The sequence below is a fragment of the Phaseolus vulgaris genome, chromosome 1 (genome assembly GCF_051622355.1).
Source record: "Phaseolus vulgaris cultivar YP4 chromosome 1, ASM5162235v1, whole genome shotgun sequence".
Classification (NCBI taxonomy): domain Eukaryota; kingdom Viridiplantae; phylum Streptophyta; class Magnoliopsida; order Fabales; family Fabaceae; genus Phaseolus; species Phaseolus vulgaris.
The window spans coordinates 2004929-2020820 of NC_143498.1; the positions used below are offsets into that span (position 1 = coordinate 2004929).

At 28.9% G+C, this 15892-nt stretch overlaps 1 protein-coding gene across 1 annotated transcript; it reads right to left on the reverse strand.

Annotated features, from left to right (window-relative positions):
• Nucleotides 1-704: 704 nt before the first annotated feature.
• On the reverse strand, nucleotides 705-2080 carry LOC137816358 (B-box zinc finger protein 21). Its single transcript, XM_068619461.2, has 3 exons — nucleotides 1814-2080; nucleotides 1353-1721; nucleotides 705-1048 (listed from the first exon to the last, which is right to left on the reverse strand). The coding sequence occupies exons 1-3, from the start codon at nucleotides 1991-1993 to the stop codon at nucleotides 800-802; spliced, it is 798 nt and encodes a 265-aa protein (XP_068475562.1). The 5' UTR covers nucleotides 1994-2080; the 3' UTR covers nucleotides 705-799.
• Nucleotides 2081-15892: the final 13812 nt, after the last annotated feature.

Consider the following 15892-nt stretch of genomic DNA (forward strand, 5'->3'; position numbering starts at 1 on the left):
TAAAAATAAAAAATGAGAATAGAAAGTGAGAAGAAAGGTGGTTGGAGATGTTACAGTGGACTTTAAACCTAACTCAACTCCATAAAACTGACTCATAAGGTTGAGGTTTGTACCCACTTATATATAATGAAAGGCTCTAATCTCTAGTCAACTTGGATCTCCAACCTTGCTCTACTGAAATTTCATATGTTAAGTGCCTCCATTCAAACCCTTTTCACCAAACCCATCACCATCATCATCAAATTCATCCCTTCAATCATCTTCAACACTGATATCTGTGTTATATAGCTCAAAACATAATTTCCCTACTCAAAAGACACTCTTGTTCATTGCCACTCATTTCAAACAACAAAACCCTCAAATAACTAATATGTCCACCAACTTTCCAAAGATAGTTACCACTGTCTTATAAATATCTTCAGTGGCTATTTATGATTCTCCAAATATTTGGTATATTGTCATTTAATTATACAGTAGTAGGTAAAACAAATTTATTAGCTTTTTTTACCTATTGTCTTGAAATGTATGATAGTGATGTCTTTTATACTCTGCATAACACACTTTTTTTCTGTTCTAAACATGTGTCAAAAGTAACATTCATTTGGAAAAGTTTATATTTACAGTCAGTAGCAGAAAGGTACACAAATTTATCAAAACAAAGCCCAACAGGGAAAGATGAAGGAGGAGGAGACAACAAAAAAAGGTCAAACAAAACAGGACTACATTAAAAACATCGACAGAGGTAACAAAAAAAGAGAGAGGAAGGGACAAATGAAAAGAAACTGAGGCTTGTTTGTTTCTACCATAGAAACCTTCCTCTCTTGGAATTGGACTGAGGACTAATCTGTGGCACAGTGAAATTATCATCCTTCAACCTCGATCTGCTACCTTTCATGTTGCTCTCGCTTTGACCAATTCCTTTATCCATCTGTGAATAACTCAGAAGAGGTGGTGGCGCTTGAGGAACCCATATCCCCATGTTCTCTGTTGAGAAGGACCCCAGATGAGCCTCCGTCTCACCATCAAACCGTGGCAACACTTCATCACTCTGCAGCTCATCAAATCTCAGATCCAACAACAAACAACACAAAAAAAACAAATTTTTTCATGCAGTTTCATAAGGGCTTTTACTGCTGTTTACTTAGTTTCATTCTGCATAACAGTTTTAGATATGCTTTCAGAATCGAAATTTTTCATCCGATAACATATGCAATATCACATCAAAGATCAACTATGAATTTAGATAATTACCCAGATGATCCATAGAAAATCTACCATCTTTATGTTTTCAATGTGAAAGAATGGAAGAATCAATTGATTTCAATGATTGATTGAAAGAAGAAAGTGCAAACCTTGGAGAAACCAAAGGGGACAGAATATGAATCGAGAAAGTCTTCAACCTGCCACCCAGGAAGAGTCTCTATCAAATACTCTGATATGCTGCTAGCACTTGTGGAAGGCGCTGCTTCAACACCAATCTTGCTCAGGGTGGAAGAAGATAAAGGTGTTGTTTTTTGATGCGAAACTTGAAGAAGAGAATCAGGGGCTGAGTTTGAAGTGGAGGTAGTTTCTTGTGATGAAGAAGAAGCAGAAAGTTTGAGACCAGTGAGAAGGAACCTATCATGCTTAAGGGTGAGTTCGTTGGCAGAGTGAATCGACACGTCACACTCCCTGCACAGAATCGCCCTGTCTTGCTGACAGAACGTGAAGGCTCTTCTCTCCTACAACACAAAAAAGAATCCATCTTCAGCAGATTCAAAACAAATTCAAATATCTGAAAAAAGTTTGTTTTTTCTATCAGTTACTAATTAACCTGACAAATATCGCAGAGAGGGTGTTGTTTAGGCCGAAGAAGAGAGAATCGTTGGTGTTTGGAGGCTAGTTTGTTGGCGTGGTGGATGCGGTGGTCGCAGCCGTCACAGAGGGCGGCTTCATCGGCGGTGCAAAAGACCGATGCATCGTGTTTGTTACAGACGTCGCATTGGATCTTCATGGTTTGAAGTTGAAGGTTTTGTGTGAGAAGGAAGTGAAGTTTTGAGAAGAAGGAGAATAAAGGAAGCGTGGGGTTTAGTTGTGTAATGGTTATGAAAAGTGCCAAGTGATTGAGATGCATAAATATGGTCAAAATGGTCAAAACATGTACAACTCACAATTTTTCTACAATTATCTTATAATTCTCAAATACCCCTCATCGATATTATGGATAATTCGATAACGGTATGACAGTGGGTGATCTGATAAGCCCATCAAACAATCGATAAAATAGACTTGAAAATGACTCTGATTCTATATTACGAAGTGAACTTTAAGCTTAACTCAACCCCATAAAACTGGTTCATGAGGTGAGGTTTGCACCCATTTATATACCATGAAAAACTCTAATTTCTAGTCGATACAAATCTTTAACATTTTAAAAATATATTTTATTATATATATTTATTTTTAAATTTATCTTGAAGAAGAGTTGTATATGATTCTCGGACTCATTCACTCACCGTCCAAGATCTTCTTTTTCTTTCTTCTTCATGCTTATGATTTTTTTTCTCAAAAGAGAAAGAAAACACTACTTTTGTTGGAAATAACATCATGGTTTTTTAAGATTTGAGTGTTGTTGATTTTTAGACACCTAAACAGTCTAAGATTGGAATTTTTATCCTCGATCCTTGTCTCTCCAATCAATGAGTGTCACGTTTCAAATAAAAATTTCACCTCACTTTCCTAAATCCGTGAGGCAAATCAAATTAGCACTAGTATTATTTAATTTGATCTTAAACTTTTTAATAATATGAGCACAGTGAATGGTAGGTACACTATGATAATTATTTGGGTTTGCTGTCATAATCCCATTTGATATGTTTCCTTCTGAACGTGGGTTAGCTTTATATTAATGTAGAATTTCAGTGATCGTTTTGTTTTCATGTTATCAAGCTGTTCACCTTGACTTTCCCAAAAATGTCTATGATTATCAATAATGTCGAGCTTCAACTTGGAACTATTCTCTTATGTGCTGTCATTTGCGACCCTTTAACTCTATTCTACAAGAATTATGACTTTTTTTTGTCAACAGGTTTTTAGTCTTAATAAATAAGTAAACCTTCTTATTTCAATTATTTCAATTAAGATGGTTGTTTAGTTCAATTAAGATGGTTGTTTAGCTAGTAATACTCATAGTCAGCTAAGAGTAATACTCATAGTCAGCTAAGAGCGATGAGAAGGTTAGTTAGGAGTAACTCCAATATGAAAGAGTACTTAGTTATAGTAAGAGCGATGAGAAGGTTAGTTAGGAGTAACTCCAATATGAAAGAGTACTTAGTTATAGCTAGACACAATTTAGATTTAATTAGGAGAGATTTAAGCAAAAAATATTCAGTTGAGCTAAGAGTGATTATTGTCAAGAATACTCAGTTAAGTTAGGAGTGACTAAAGATAAATAATATTCAGATTTAGGTAGAAGTGACTTGATCAAAGAATACTTAGGTTGAGCCATGAGTGACTTAAACAAAGAATATTCAGCTTAAACTTCTCAAATTTGGAGAAGGCGGAATTTCCTTTAGACAAACTATTCGACCTAGTAAGGAGGTTTATGTTATGGAATAGTTGGAGTCATCAAGCTTGTAGTTGGTTTTGCGCAAACACACAATCCCCTAAAGATCCGCTATGGCTCTTTGTTATTTTCTCGTGCAAGGGGTTCTCTAGAAGGAGGGAAGGAAGATTAGATAGATTGTCTAACATGGTAATAGGTATATGTATTTGCTTTGCCTTTGTTTTATCTCTTTCGAGATAGGTTTTGTCTTTTGTGTAAACTGGTTGAAAATTTCTATTGTTGAAGGAGTTGGTGGGTCTGTATCAATAGGGTTATAAAAACAAGTATGTGTGCAATACTATGGGTAGTGAGAGTAGGAATAGACATATTGATGTAAGGATAGAAGTTTTTGATGTAATGTTATACCTTGATTAGGGTAAACCTCTTTGATTGTTTATGGAGTATGGATTCGTGGGTAGTTTTTATTGAAAGTTTGAGATAAAATGAAAAGTAAAGTCATTTTTTTTTTATAAAAGTTAGGTCATCCCTTAAATAATTCATATTTATTTATTATTTCTTACTGATAAAAAAATGTTAAAAAATTTATTAAAATGTATATGTCTTGTGTTGTTTTTAGTTCTCTATATAAAAAAATAGAATATCCCTTAAATATTCTATTTATTGTTAATTTTTGTTAATTAAAACAACATAAACCATATCAAATGATCATAATCATCAAATTGTGATAATCATTAATAGTATATTAGGATCTTTACATGATTCTCAAGAAGATGAAGGGATCCTTTAGTAGGAAATGTTACTTGTATTTGAAAAACTAAGACATTAATTTTTAACTTTTGTGGAAGAAAAAATCAAGTAATTAATATGTTGAGACAAAAGTAGTGTCACTATGGTTCAAATATTAGGAATGTTGATATCATAATTTTCTTTTTCTAAGTTTTGCCAAACCAACCCAATAAATTTTGTAAACCTAGCTCTATCAAAATAAATACTCTAAACCAAACTCAGCGTTATTGTTGTTGGGACCAATTTCTATCAATTCCGATATGATTGCAACAATTATTTTTGTAATTTATATTTTTACAGAACCCATTAAAATATATATAAAAAATCATAATAAGAGTGTAGAAAAAGAAAAAAAAAGGAAAAAAAAGAGAAAAGTGTTGTGAATATTCTCTCCTTTATACCCCAAAGCATGTAAATGAATGGTTTATATAGAAGTGACGGAGGCTTAAGGGCACGTCCTTGTCTTAATTCATCCCTTCGTAGTTAGGGTTAGGTTTGAAGATCCACATTATGCGTACGTGTTATATATGCAATTATTAATAATAAACAAAGCAGTTGAAAGAATCTTCTATTGCTCTACTTTATTATTAAAAGCAATTTTTAACAAAGTTTTATAGGTAGCTTAGTCTACACTACTTATATTAGATGTTATTTTTTATATATCAAATTATTATTTAATATATTTAACCATTATTTGAATACGATTATAATATAATTTTACTATCATGTAACATAAACTAAATAAAAAATTAAACATGATTATAAGATGATATTTTACTATTAAATTATCATTTAATAAAAAATATACATTAAAATATAACAATAAAAAATCATTAAATAAAAAATAATTAATTATTATATTAAGTAAATATTATTTTAGAAATTAAAAAAAAATATTGGTATATAAAATAGTTTTCATTATTAATAAAATTATAAAATAATTTTTAAATTGGTATTTAGTTAATTGTTAAAATTTTAATTATTAATTAATTTAAATTATAAAGTTGATTTTGTAAGTTTAAATATTTGTGATGTGAAAAGAAGAATTACATGATAAGTAACTTTGCAAATATAGGCAAGTGGTGGTGATTATAAAAGTGTTATAATTGATTACGAACTAAATCCTCAATTGACTTGAGTGAGAATGACACAAGATATAGTTATTATTTAATTGGTTAACATGATACATATGTACAAATATTTATAGTTATACTATATGATGATTGTACTTTTTGTATGTTTTATTTTTAGTTTTTATTTTATTTAATTAGATTCATTGTACATATTTATTTTAATTATGTATTTTTAGATTACTTCACCTTTGTTCACTAGTTTTATCATAATTTTATATATATATATATATATAATTGGGACGATTTGTGCATATGAAGTCGTGCCGAATTGATACGATTTGCCTAAATTTGTATTTTTTTCTTAAACAAATCCTATTTTAGTAAAAAAACAAAAAAAATAACCTCATAGTAAAAACTCCGAAATATCCGTCTAATTAGGATGTTAAGTTGCATAATAATTAACATAAAAATAAACTTACATACCTACATATATGAGAAAATGATTAACTTAGGAATAATAAAACAAACAATATTCTTTGATGAAATGGACTAGACTAGCAAGCTTCTTCAGTGGTTGCAATGTTGAATGAATAGGTTCTTCCTAGTTTATACCAATTCCATTGTTCTGGTTCTTCCATCACTATCGTTTATGTACATTCTTCAATCTTAAAATTCAAACATCAGACACTATACTATGCCATGGATAATGTTTTTTCTTACACTTTACGACATATACAAAAAGGGTTATTATCTTCAGACAAAGCATCCCCCAACTTGCCCACCTTTGCCAGTGTCTGTGTCTCTCTTCAGGCCTTCTCAAATAATCCTCTTTTTAGACTTTCCATAAAAACTAACTATAAAAACCCACCACCATTACTTTTAATTATAATATAATCTTTTTACTTAGAGTAACAAATTTTTTTAACATATTTTTGCATCATTCTCTTCTCCTTTCAATCGTTGATTTTGTTCTTGATTACCGAAATTGAACCCTTTAAGGCACAAATTTGTCTAGCAATAATTGAGTGGTTGGCACAAACAAAAAGGGTTGACTAAGGAAAATGATCCCTCTTAAATTTTTGTGATAGCAACAACTAATGATTGTATATACCAATAATCAATAGGTGGTGAAATGAAAATAAGAAGTTGAATAAGAAGTATACCTAGTTAATGAGCAAGGTCAAGTAGTTCAATATTCCTTCTTCAATGGTGGGGTTTACTTTTCTTTCCCTTTCAAATTTCATCTCTTGCATATTGGAATATTAGCTACAAACCAACTTGGATTGTTCGGGTTCATCCAGAATCTTTATTTCATGGGTTCACATTTTCTCCTATTCATTACATGACATTTTAACCATTAAAATTATGTGATTTGTTCTATAAAAGCTTCAAAGTCATGGATTTTGTTATCCAAAAAATAAATAAATAAATATAGTTATGTCTATTTTATTCTGGTTGTTACGTTGTAAGGTTTGTTGGAATCTCAATTGGTTAAGTGTTATGAAAGTTGGTCTGAATTCTTTTTATAAGGGTTTGAACATTCTTGAAGTATCTTATTTTATTTTATTTATTAAAGAAAACATTTAAGAGTGTTTCAACGGTGATACAGAGAATGTTCAACGAAAAGGATTTTCAACCAAATTTGTAAAACTCAAGAGAACTATGTACCCTTTATTCTAAAAGAGAACTACGTACCCTTTATTCTAAAATAGAACTACATACCCTTTATTTCAAAACCAACATCATTTGAACCGTTACTCAAAAACCTTGTTTCACTATAACTACAAGAATAACTAACTACTAAGAAGTTTTATTTCATATATACTTAACTGCAAAAACTAAAACGTAGAAGTAATTGATGACAAAAACCAGCATTTATATTGTTTAGGGTTTATGATTTATATATCACCGAAACATTTTTATTTTCTAACTATGCCCTTGCACTTATTGGTTCAAAACATTGAGTGCACACTCTCATAATACATTTGATGGAGGAATGGGAAGACATGCTTTTGCATGAAGGTCAGTGAAGAAAATATCTAATCTTCTCCCCACCATACATACCCTTATGTAGTAGATAGATAGATCATTGGAGGGTCACCCTACCCTACACTGTTTTCTCATTATGATTAGGGTTTCATACTTACATTTGTGGGGTCTTGATATAATTACTGGTTAAAAATGATAACTGTTGTATAAACTTTCAACTTAAATCTCCTTTGCTATATCAGGGCTTATGGATGGTTTAAGGCAATGATAACCTTAAATTTAAGGACAAATTTATAAAGGTAATGATTAAAGCTATATTTGTAGGTGTAGATTATTTTGATAAGTAGAGATATATATTGAGGGCAATTTTTTTGTATCAAAGCTAAATTTGTAATGCAGAAAATAAACTTGGGACATCACTAACTAAGGAACATTTTTTTTTGTAATATAGTTAGCACCCATGATTGGGCCCTAAATTTAGTGAATTCTGATATGTGTGTAAGGTCCAAAAGATTGGTCTTTGTTATGGCAGGACCATCACCCACAAATTCAAAACGTGTTTGTTACCTTCAATTTTGGACAAATGTGAGTAATTACAGAAGATGCTCATGCTTTCTGCAACCATGCCCAATTACAAGAACTCTAAACTTTTTTGGCACTTACCAAACTCAGTAATTAATCTGGTTTTGAATAAACCTCAACTAAAAAGTGTTTTTCTTTTTTATTTTCTTTCCAATTAATAAATTTTTTTCACTTGTTTCATTTTTTTTTATGAAAAATAACATAAAATTAAAAAAAAAGCAAGGGATGTTGTACCAAACCCATGTGGGAAAAAAATAAAGAAATTTCTAAGAGTAGTGTAAACAACTACATTTAGAATTTAAACTAAAAAATAAATAAAGATAATAAAGCAAATAAAATAACATTATCTAATATGTTGCTTTCCTAAAGACAACAAATAAAAATGGTTAAATTCCGAAATTCCAATTAAATCAATTCTCATTTGTATTCACCACAAAAAAGAAATTATAGTATTTTGGGTTGACTTGTTTTGATTATTTCATTGACTTTTAAATCCAACTAGTTTTGATCTTTTGAAAGATTTAAACTAGTTCATTGTGAGACATCAAAATTCTCTTTTTATTTGTTTTTTTTACTCTTTTAGTTCATGGAAAGCTTCACTCATGTTATTATGTTAATGATAAATTGGCAACAAATCCATGTGTGGCTATGGGCTTAAAATCTCTTCAATTTTCTTTTGAAATGGTTCAAGCCACTTAAATTAAATATATAGGAGACATTTGAATTTCCTAGATAATAAAATATATATATATATATATATATATATATACCAATTCGTAACTTGTGTGCAGAGCACCTAAACATAAATCAAAAGGGAGAAAAAAAAATATTTGATTTTATTCTTCTTTCTTCTTCTGTCGTAAATCATAAGGTAAAGAAGACACAAGAAAAGATTTATTTTGTGAATTTTTAACTGAAAAATATAAAAAAGGAAAAGGAAAAAGTGAGAAAAGACATTGTGAGTAAAGTTTTGTGTTACCTTGGTTGAGACATGATGACAAGTTAACGGCTGAGAGGCCAACGCTCGTACACTTTCAATAATATTCTTATTTTTCTTTCACTTTTTTCCCCTTTAATTACATCACATCACATCATAATATTATCCTATTATTTATTCATTTACTCTAAAAAATTAGTGTGTGACAATAATTTTGCTATAATCTATGTTCTCATGTACCATCATTTGAGTCACATGCAAGGTCATTTGCATTTTGGACCAACCCTATAACATAACTATAACTATATCTATTCCAACATGGGGACCATCCAACGTCAAATTTCTATATAACATTACATATATTAAATCAAAATTACTTTTCTTAACTTATAAGTTTATACGTTTATGTAAATTTGATTATTTTTGATCATATTACTAAGCGGACTGATTTATGAGATGAGGTTTGTATCCAATGACAGCTTGTGTGTGGGATAACATATTATAGGTGGTCCGATAACGGTCTGATAGCGGGTGACCTGATAAGCCTCACAAATACTTGTTAGGAAGACTCGAAATGACTCTGATACCATATTACGAGGTGAACTTCAAGTCTAACTCAATCTCATAAAATCGACTCATGAGATGAGGTTTGCACTCACTTGTATAGAATGAAATGTCATAATCTCTAGTCGATGTGGAATCTCCAACAGATCACGTTTTAAAATGAGTTTTTTTATAAAAAAAAAAAAAAGCAAAACATGTGATAAAATATGAGTGATGCATGGATGTAATAAAGTTGGCGCATAGAATTTGAAGTTTGAATGGAAGAAAATAAGCGCAAGGCTCGAGAGAGAGGAAAACGGGATTCTGCGATGCGATGCGACGCGTTTGGATTCGTCAAAAGGATAACATTACTACAAATCGTAAGGATAACGTTACTACTTCAAAATACTAATATTAATGAAAAATAAACACAAAATTATTTATTACTTTTTCATTTCAAATAGATCAAAGCCGTCAATAAAACAATGTCAAAAAATTAGTTTGGAAAACTCTTTTCAAGAATAATTTTGTTTTTAGTTTTTTAAATTTAAAGTTGTAAACGTTTTAAAAATAGCTTAGTTTATGTATGATGTTTTGGTTTTAGTCTTTATCTTACTCTTTTGTTTGATTTACCTTTTTATTGAGTTTGTTTTTAGTTGTTAATTATCTTCATTACATTAACTCTAATAACATGACAATTTTATATGATATGTTAATAAAATTGTGAACCAATCAACAATACTGCCATAGAAAAAATGCCACGTCAATATATGATGTCATTAAAAGTAAAAAAATAAATTTTAAAGACTAAAATATAAAAATATATTATTTATGAATATTATGATTAAAAAATGTTTGTTAAACCTTTTAAAATTAAAATATCTCCAGCTTATATTTAAAATTTTATCAAATTATTTTGTATTTAACTGGTCATTATGATTTTTTTAATCTTGTATGAAATTTTACTTAATTTAATTGCTTATATTTTTCAATTAATTAATTATATTGGATAATGTTATATATATATATATATATATATATATATATATATATATCACTTGTAAAACTACTTGTCTCCTCGAACCTCCTTTTTTTTTCAATTTTCTGCAGATTCACTTTCATTGAAATATTTTCTTTTTGTAAGGTAGTAGATTTTATTTTCCTAACATGCACTTTATATATCTTCTTATATTTTTAATATCAACTAAATTGGTTAATAAATTGAAACTGAATATAAAAAACCTACTTCAAATATATTTTTATATTTAAAAAATTCAAATATGTTACTAATTAAATATGCATCTTATATGGTTTCTTGCATTTTTAATATTATCTAGGCAATTAAATAAACATCAGAAAGTGATTCGGAAAACACATTTTTTCTTCTTCTATATTCATTATTTCTAACACGCATACGATATATCATCTAATACTTTTATTATCAGTTAAACGATTGAACTTAACTGTTTACATATTTCAATATTTTTTATTTTAATATTATTTAAAGTAGACAAATAATAATTAAAATATAAATCACTTACCAGTAATCTAAAATATAATATATGTATATATATACATATGTTCAAAAATATTTATTTGATATAGATTTTAATTGCAATATAACTTATATATTTAAAAAAAATATTTAATGAAAATTTTAATTTATTAAATAAATAATTATTTTTTTCCAATGTAGACACTAAAGTGATAATTACAATTAACTAAGAACATATTTAATGGTCGATCTTAAAAATAATATCTATTACTTATTATTTATAAGATGTTGATTAGAGTCACGATAGGTAATACGCTTTTCTACAAAAAATAATCAAAATTTCTAAAATAACAATAAAAATTACATTTCAAAATTTTCTCCTATTAAATAAATATTTTAACATCTAAAAAATTCACTTAAAATATTAGGATTAAATCTATCATTAAAATAAAAATATTAAAAGATTTTATATTTTATACTTTATATAACATAGACGAACGGTAATATCTTGAAGTAAAAAATTCTATAACAAAGTGAAAAATACTACCTTAAATTTTTTGATCAATTATATAACACTATATAAACTCGAGCTTTATTTATTTTTTCGTTAATAGACCATGTGATCAATTGCTTTATCAACTCTTTGTCAACAAAGTTTTCAGAATAAATAAATGAAAAAAGTGACATATAAGCAAATGAAAGAGATAATAAAACCCTTTATGAAAATTAAGATGCTAAACACAGGAAACTAGCTAGGGTGAGTAACTAGACTTGTTAGGTATAGTCATCCCTTATGAGTAATTCACAAGTTAAATATATGCCTCTTAAAAAAATAAAACCATCCAATAAAAAAAATGAAATAACACTAATAAAATTATAATTTTTTTCTTTAATTGGTATTAAGTAGTAGATTTTAAATCTTATTCAACCTTATAAAATCGACTTAAAATGTGATATTTACACTAATTTATATACTATGAAATCTAGTCAATGTGAAATTTTCAACACATATTTTTTGCGTCGAGACTATGCCGAGACTACTAACTTGTGTGTGTGACTATGTATTTATGGTGGTCTGATAACGACCGATAACGGATGACACAGTAGACCCAACAAACTCTTGTTATAATATATTCGGATACCACATTAAGAAGTGAATTTTAAGTTTATATATGGACTTAATATATATATGAATGTAATTTTTAAAGGTTTAAGTAATATTTACATTTTTCAAAAACACATGATAATATATTTGTATTATAATTGTAACTATTAGATTATGGATTTTATTTATGAATATGAGAGAAAATTAAAATCATGAATATCAAAATAATTATAAAAAATAGAATAAATTTATTATTTTATTTCATATTTTTTTTTATAAAATATTTAACATTTTTAAAAAAAGTGTAGTGATTGTATCATAATAGAAATTGATTCAAACAGAATTAAAATAAATTAGTTTGGTTTTCTATTAAACAAAATATAACTAAATATAACTGCATTTGGTTTATATATATTTTTGAATTAAAAATTAAACCAAGTTGAATGATGAAGAACAAAAGACATGAAGAATGATGGGTACTTAAATAAGTTATCTTAAGTTATCTTGTTGGGCCAGCCCAAACCGACCTTGAAAATGGTCTATAATTCAATCATGATATAGACTAAATCGGGAAGAGGAAATTTGCAACACACAAAAAGGAGGAAAGTTTCACTCTCTATTTTGAAACCCTAAAAAAACGTCTTTTCAATTCTTTAAACATCTTATCTGCTTTTTCTACTTACTTGTAATGTCTCTCCTTCGGGGAGTTAGATATATCTAACAAATCTCCTTTTCTTAGATATGATATTATATTACAAAACATTTTAATTTATTTTATTTTTATAAAACCAACTTTGAAAGATTTAATATTCACTTATAGAATAAAATAATAAATGTATTATATATAAAATATAATTTATGCATTGTTAGAAATGTTATTTCAGTCACTATATTTTAGGGTTTAGGGTAGATATTGTTTCTTTTGAAGTTCATAATTTTTTCATGATATTCTCTTAGGACAAAGTTTCAAATTTTAAAATGAACAATATATATATATCAATTACTATTAGTGATCATAATAATTTAATTTTAATATATAATTATTGTATACATTATTGTTATGAACTCAAGTTTTTGACATTATTGTATCATTGACTTCAATAATCATATTTTAAGATATTGTTGAGATTGTCCGCTAATGATTTTATATATTTTTTAAAAAAAAATTGTAATAGGGTTTCGAGCTTCAAAATAATTAATATTTCAGATACAATGATTGACTTTGGTAATACCCTTTCAATTTACTTAAAATCAGAACAAACTATAACAAAACTCTGAACTCCAAAACAAATAATACTTCAAATACGATAATTGACTATAATTATACTATCTCACAGCAAACTTAACAACAGTTATATAGTTTGGTTTTTATAATCCAACAATTGAAATAATAGAGATTAGTTAGAGGGAGTCATGTGATATAAGTTTATTATATTAGTATGAGTGATTGGGATTAATTAAGTGTGATAAGTGAGTGGTGCCTAGGCGTTGAGCTAAGGCAGTTTGTTTAGAGGGTAGATTTTGCATAGTATTATGTGGTCTTTCGAAAAAGGTATTGTTGACCTGTTTGAGACTCATGCACCATCAAGATTGAGAGCATCATTTTCAATTGGGCCACTAATTGGTCTAATCATAATTATATTGATTCAAGAGTCTTTAATGCCGCAGAGAGAAGAAAGAAACAAAAACAAAAGAACCAAAAGTTAGTAAAAGAAAAAAGGGAAAAAAAAATGAATCAATCATGGTTGAAAGAAACACTAGAAAGTTACTTGAGAGTGCGAGAATGTGACATAGTGGACAAAGGGGGCGGCCAAATAATGGTAGTAGTAATAGTTGGTGAAACAAAGATCATTTCTCTCCTCGGGCCCCTAATAACATTTCAATTTATAATGCAAACTTTGCTTTCGGAATCATATATAATACTAAATGTCGTACACATCTTAGTGTTTTAACATGATAAGTGTGTCCGATACAAACACGTGAATTTGAAGAAGTGTGTTCAAACTAACATATTTGATATGTGTGTCCGATACAAACATGTGAATGTGAAGAAGTGTGTTCGAATTAACATGTTTGATACGTGTGTTTGACACAAATAGTGTGTTTGAGCTAACATGTTTGATACGTGTGTCCGAGACAAACACGTTAACGTGAAGAAGTGTGTTCGAACTTCTACATGTTTAGCATGTTTCACCAAGGAATGATGTGTTGTCACTAATTAAGCTTCTTCAACGTTCGAAAACCCTGCCATTGAATATGAATAGTGAATCTTATAACGATGAACATGATAAGGTTTTATGTATTGTTTAATTTTAAACTGAAATTTGATGTGAAAAGGAATTAGCGTACGGCAGTGCAACGCAGACACTGTCCTTTGTTGTTACATAGTCCAGTTATATAATGTTATATAATTGAATGCAATTATTAGTGGTCTTAAATTAATTACACTTTGGGGTGGTTCACGTGCTAGTGAATCATTTGAAAGAGGATTTTAATTTTCATTTGATTTTTGAGACCGTGGACAACTCTCACACACTGTTAATTACTGCTACTATTAATTAATCCCTCCTCTTCTAGCTACTTCCCTTTCTCTCTAATAAACACACATTTTGAACTGTTATTTTTATTTTTTATCAGAAAAATAAAATTTAGAAATACTTTAACTCTTAAACAAGAAAGCATAACTAAATCTCCTTATATTCAAGAGACAAGTTTCTAAAGAAAAACAGCACAATTTTTAAAAAAAAAACTACTCTACTATAGTTTCTACGTTTACAAAACACACAACATTAAAACCCTACAACAATGGATTTTGAACTGTTATTGTGAATATGTTTTGTTTTGTGTTGTGTTGTGGTGTTAGTGCCTCTCACTTTCTGCAAATGACAACTAGCTTAGCTTAGGTAGCTGAGCATGAAGCTGCTTCATCCTTACAAATTGACCAATTCCAAATTTTGTTTCATCTCAATCTTTCTGTTACCTTCTTTGCTTTACAACTATTGCACCATTTCTTTCTAGAAATTCGGTGAGAAACTATATGTGACCAGCTATGATCACTGTAGGGTGTGTGACCAAAGACTCATGCCACATCACATCACCATGCAAATTCATGCTGTTCAATTGGAAAAGGGAAAGTCCGCAACAATTTTCTCCCCATTATGTTCTTTTGCTAATAACACAGAAAAGTTGGCACATGAAACTGCATAATTTGAATTCTTGAACAAACTATTAATGAGTCTTGGAATAGGTCAAAGAGAATTTCCCTCATGAAATGACACAATTATTGTTAAAATATAAATTTCAAACAGTTGCAAATGGATTTTATTTTTATTTTTGTTTCGGACAAAACATTTGGTAAACTTTCAGTCTTGGAACATCCAGTATAGTCAATAATAAGTGTATTCCTAACCAGATGTAAATCTATCTTTGTTTCTCGTGTCTTCTCTGATATATACTAAAATCTCCTCTTATACATGATGAAGTGAATGTTAGAGACACGTAGATCTCTAAAGAACTCAGAGACACTGCTAAAAGGGCTGACGAAAAGTATCTGGTTCTTGCTGTCAGTCTTTTTCAATAATAAATGTCATTACCCATTTACATCTGACAATTCATAATTCTCTGATATGTGCTGATACGATATAAAAAAAATTAACAAACGATCTGTGTATATATATTACATCGAGTTCAGCCAACGACATACAACTTTAGCTGAGTCTTAGAATGGAAAGGAAATTATGGTAGCTAGGAGTTTAGCAATCTTTTATTGGCATTTACTTAGATGCATGTATGTCAACCCACATGAAATGACAAATTCTGCATTATTTAAACACATTAA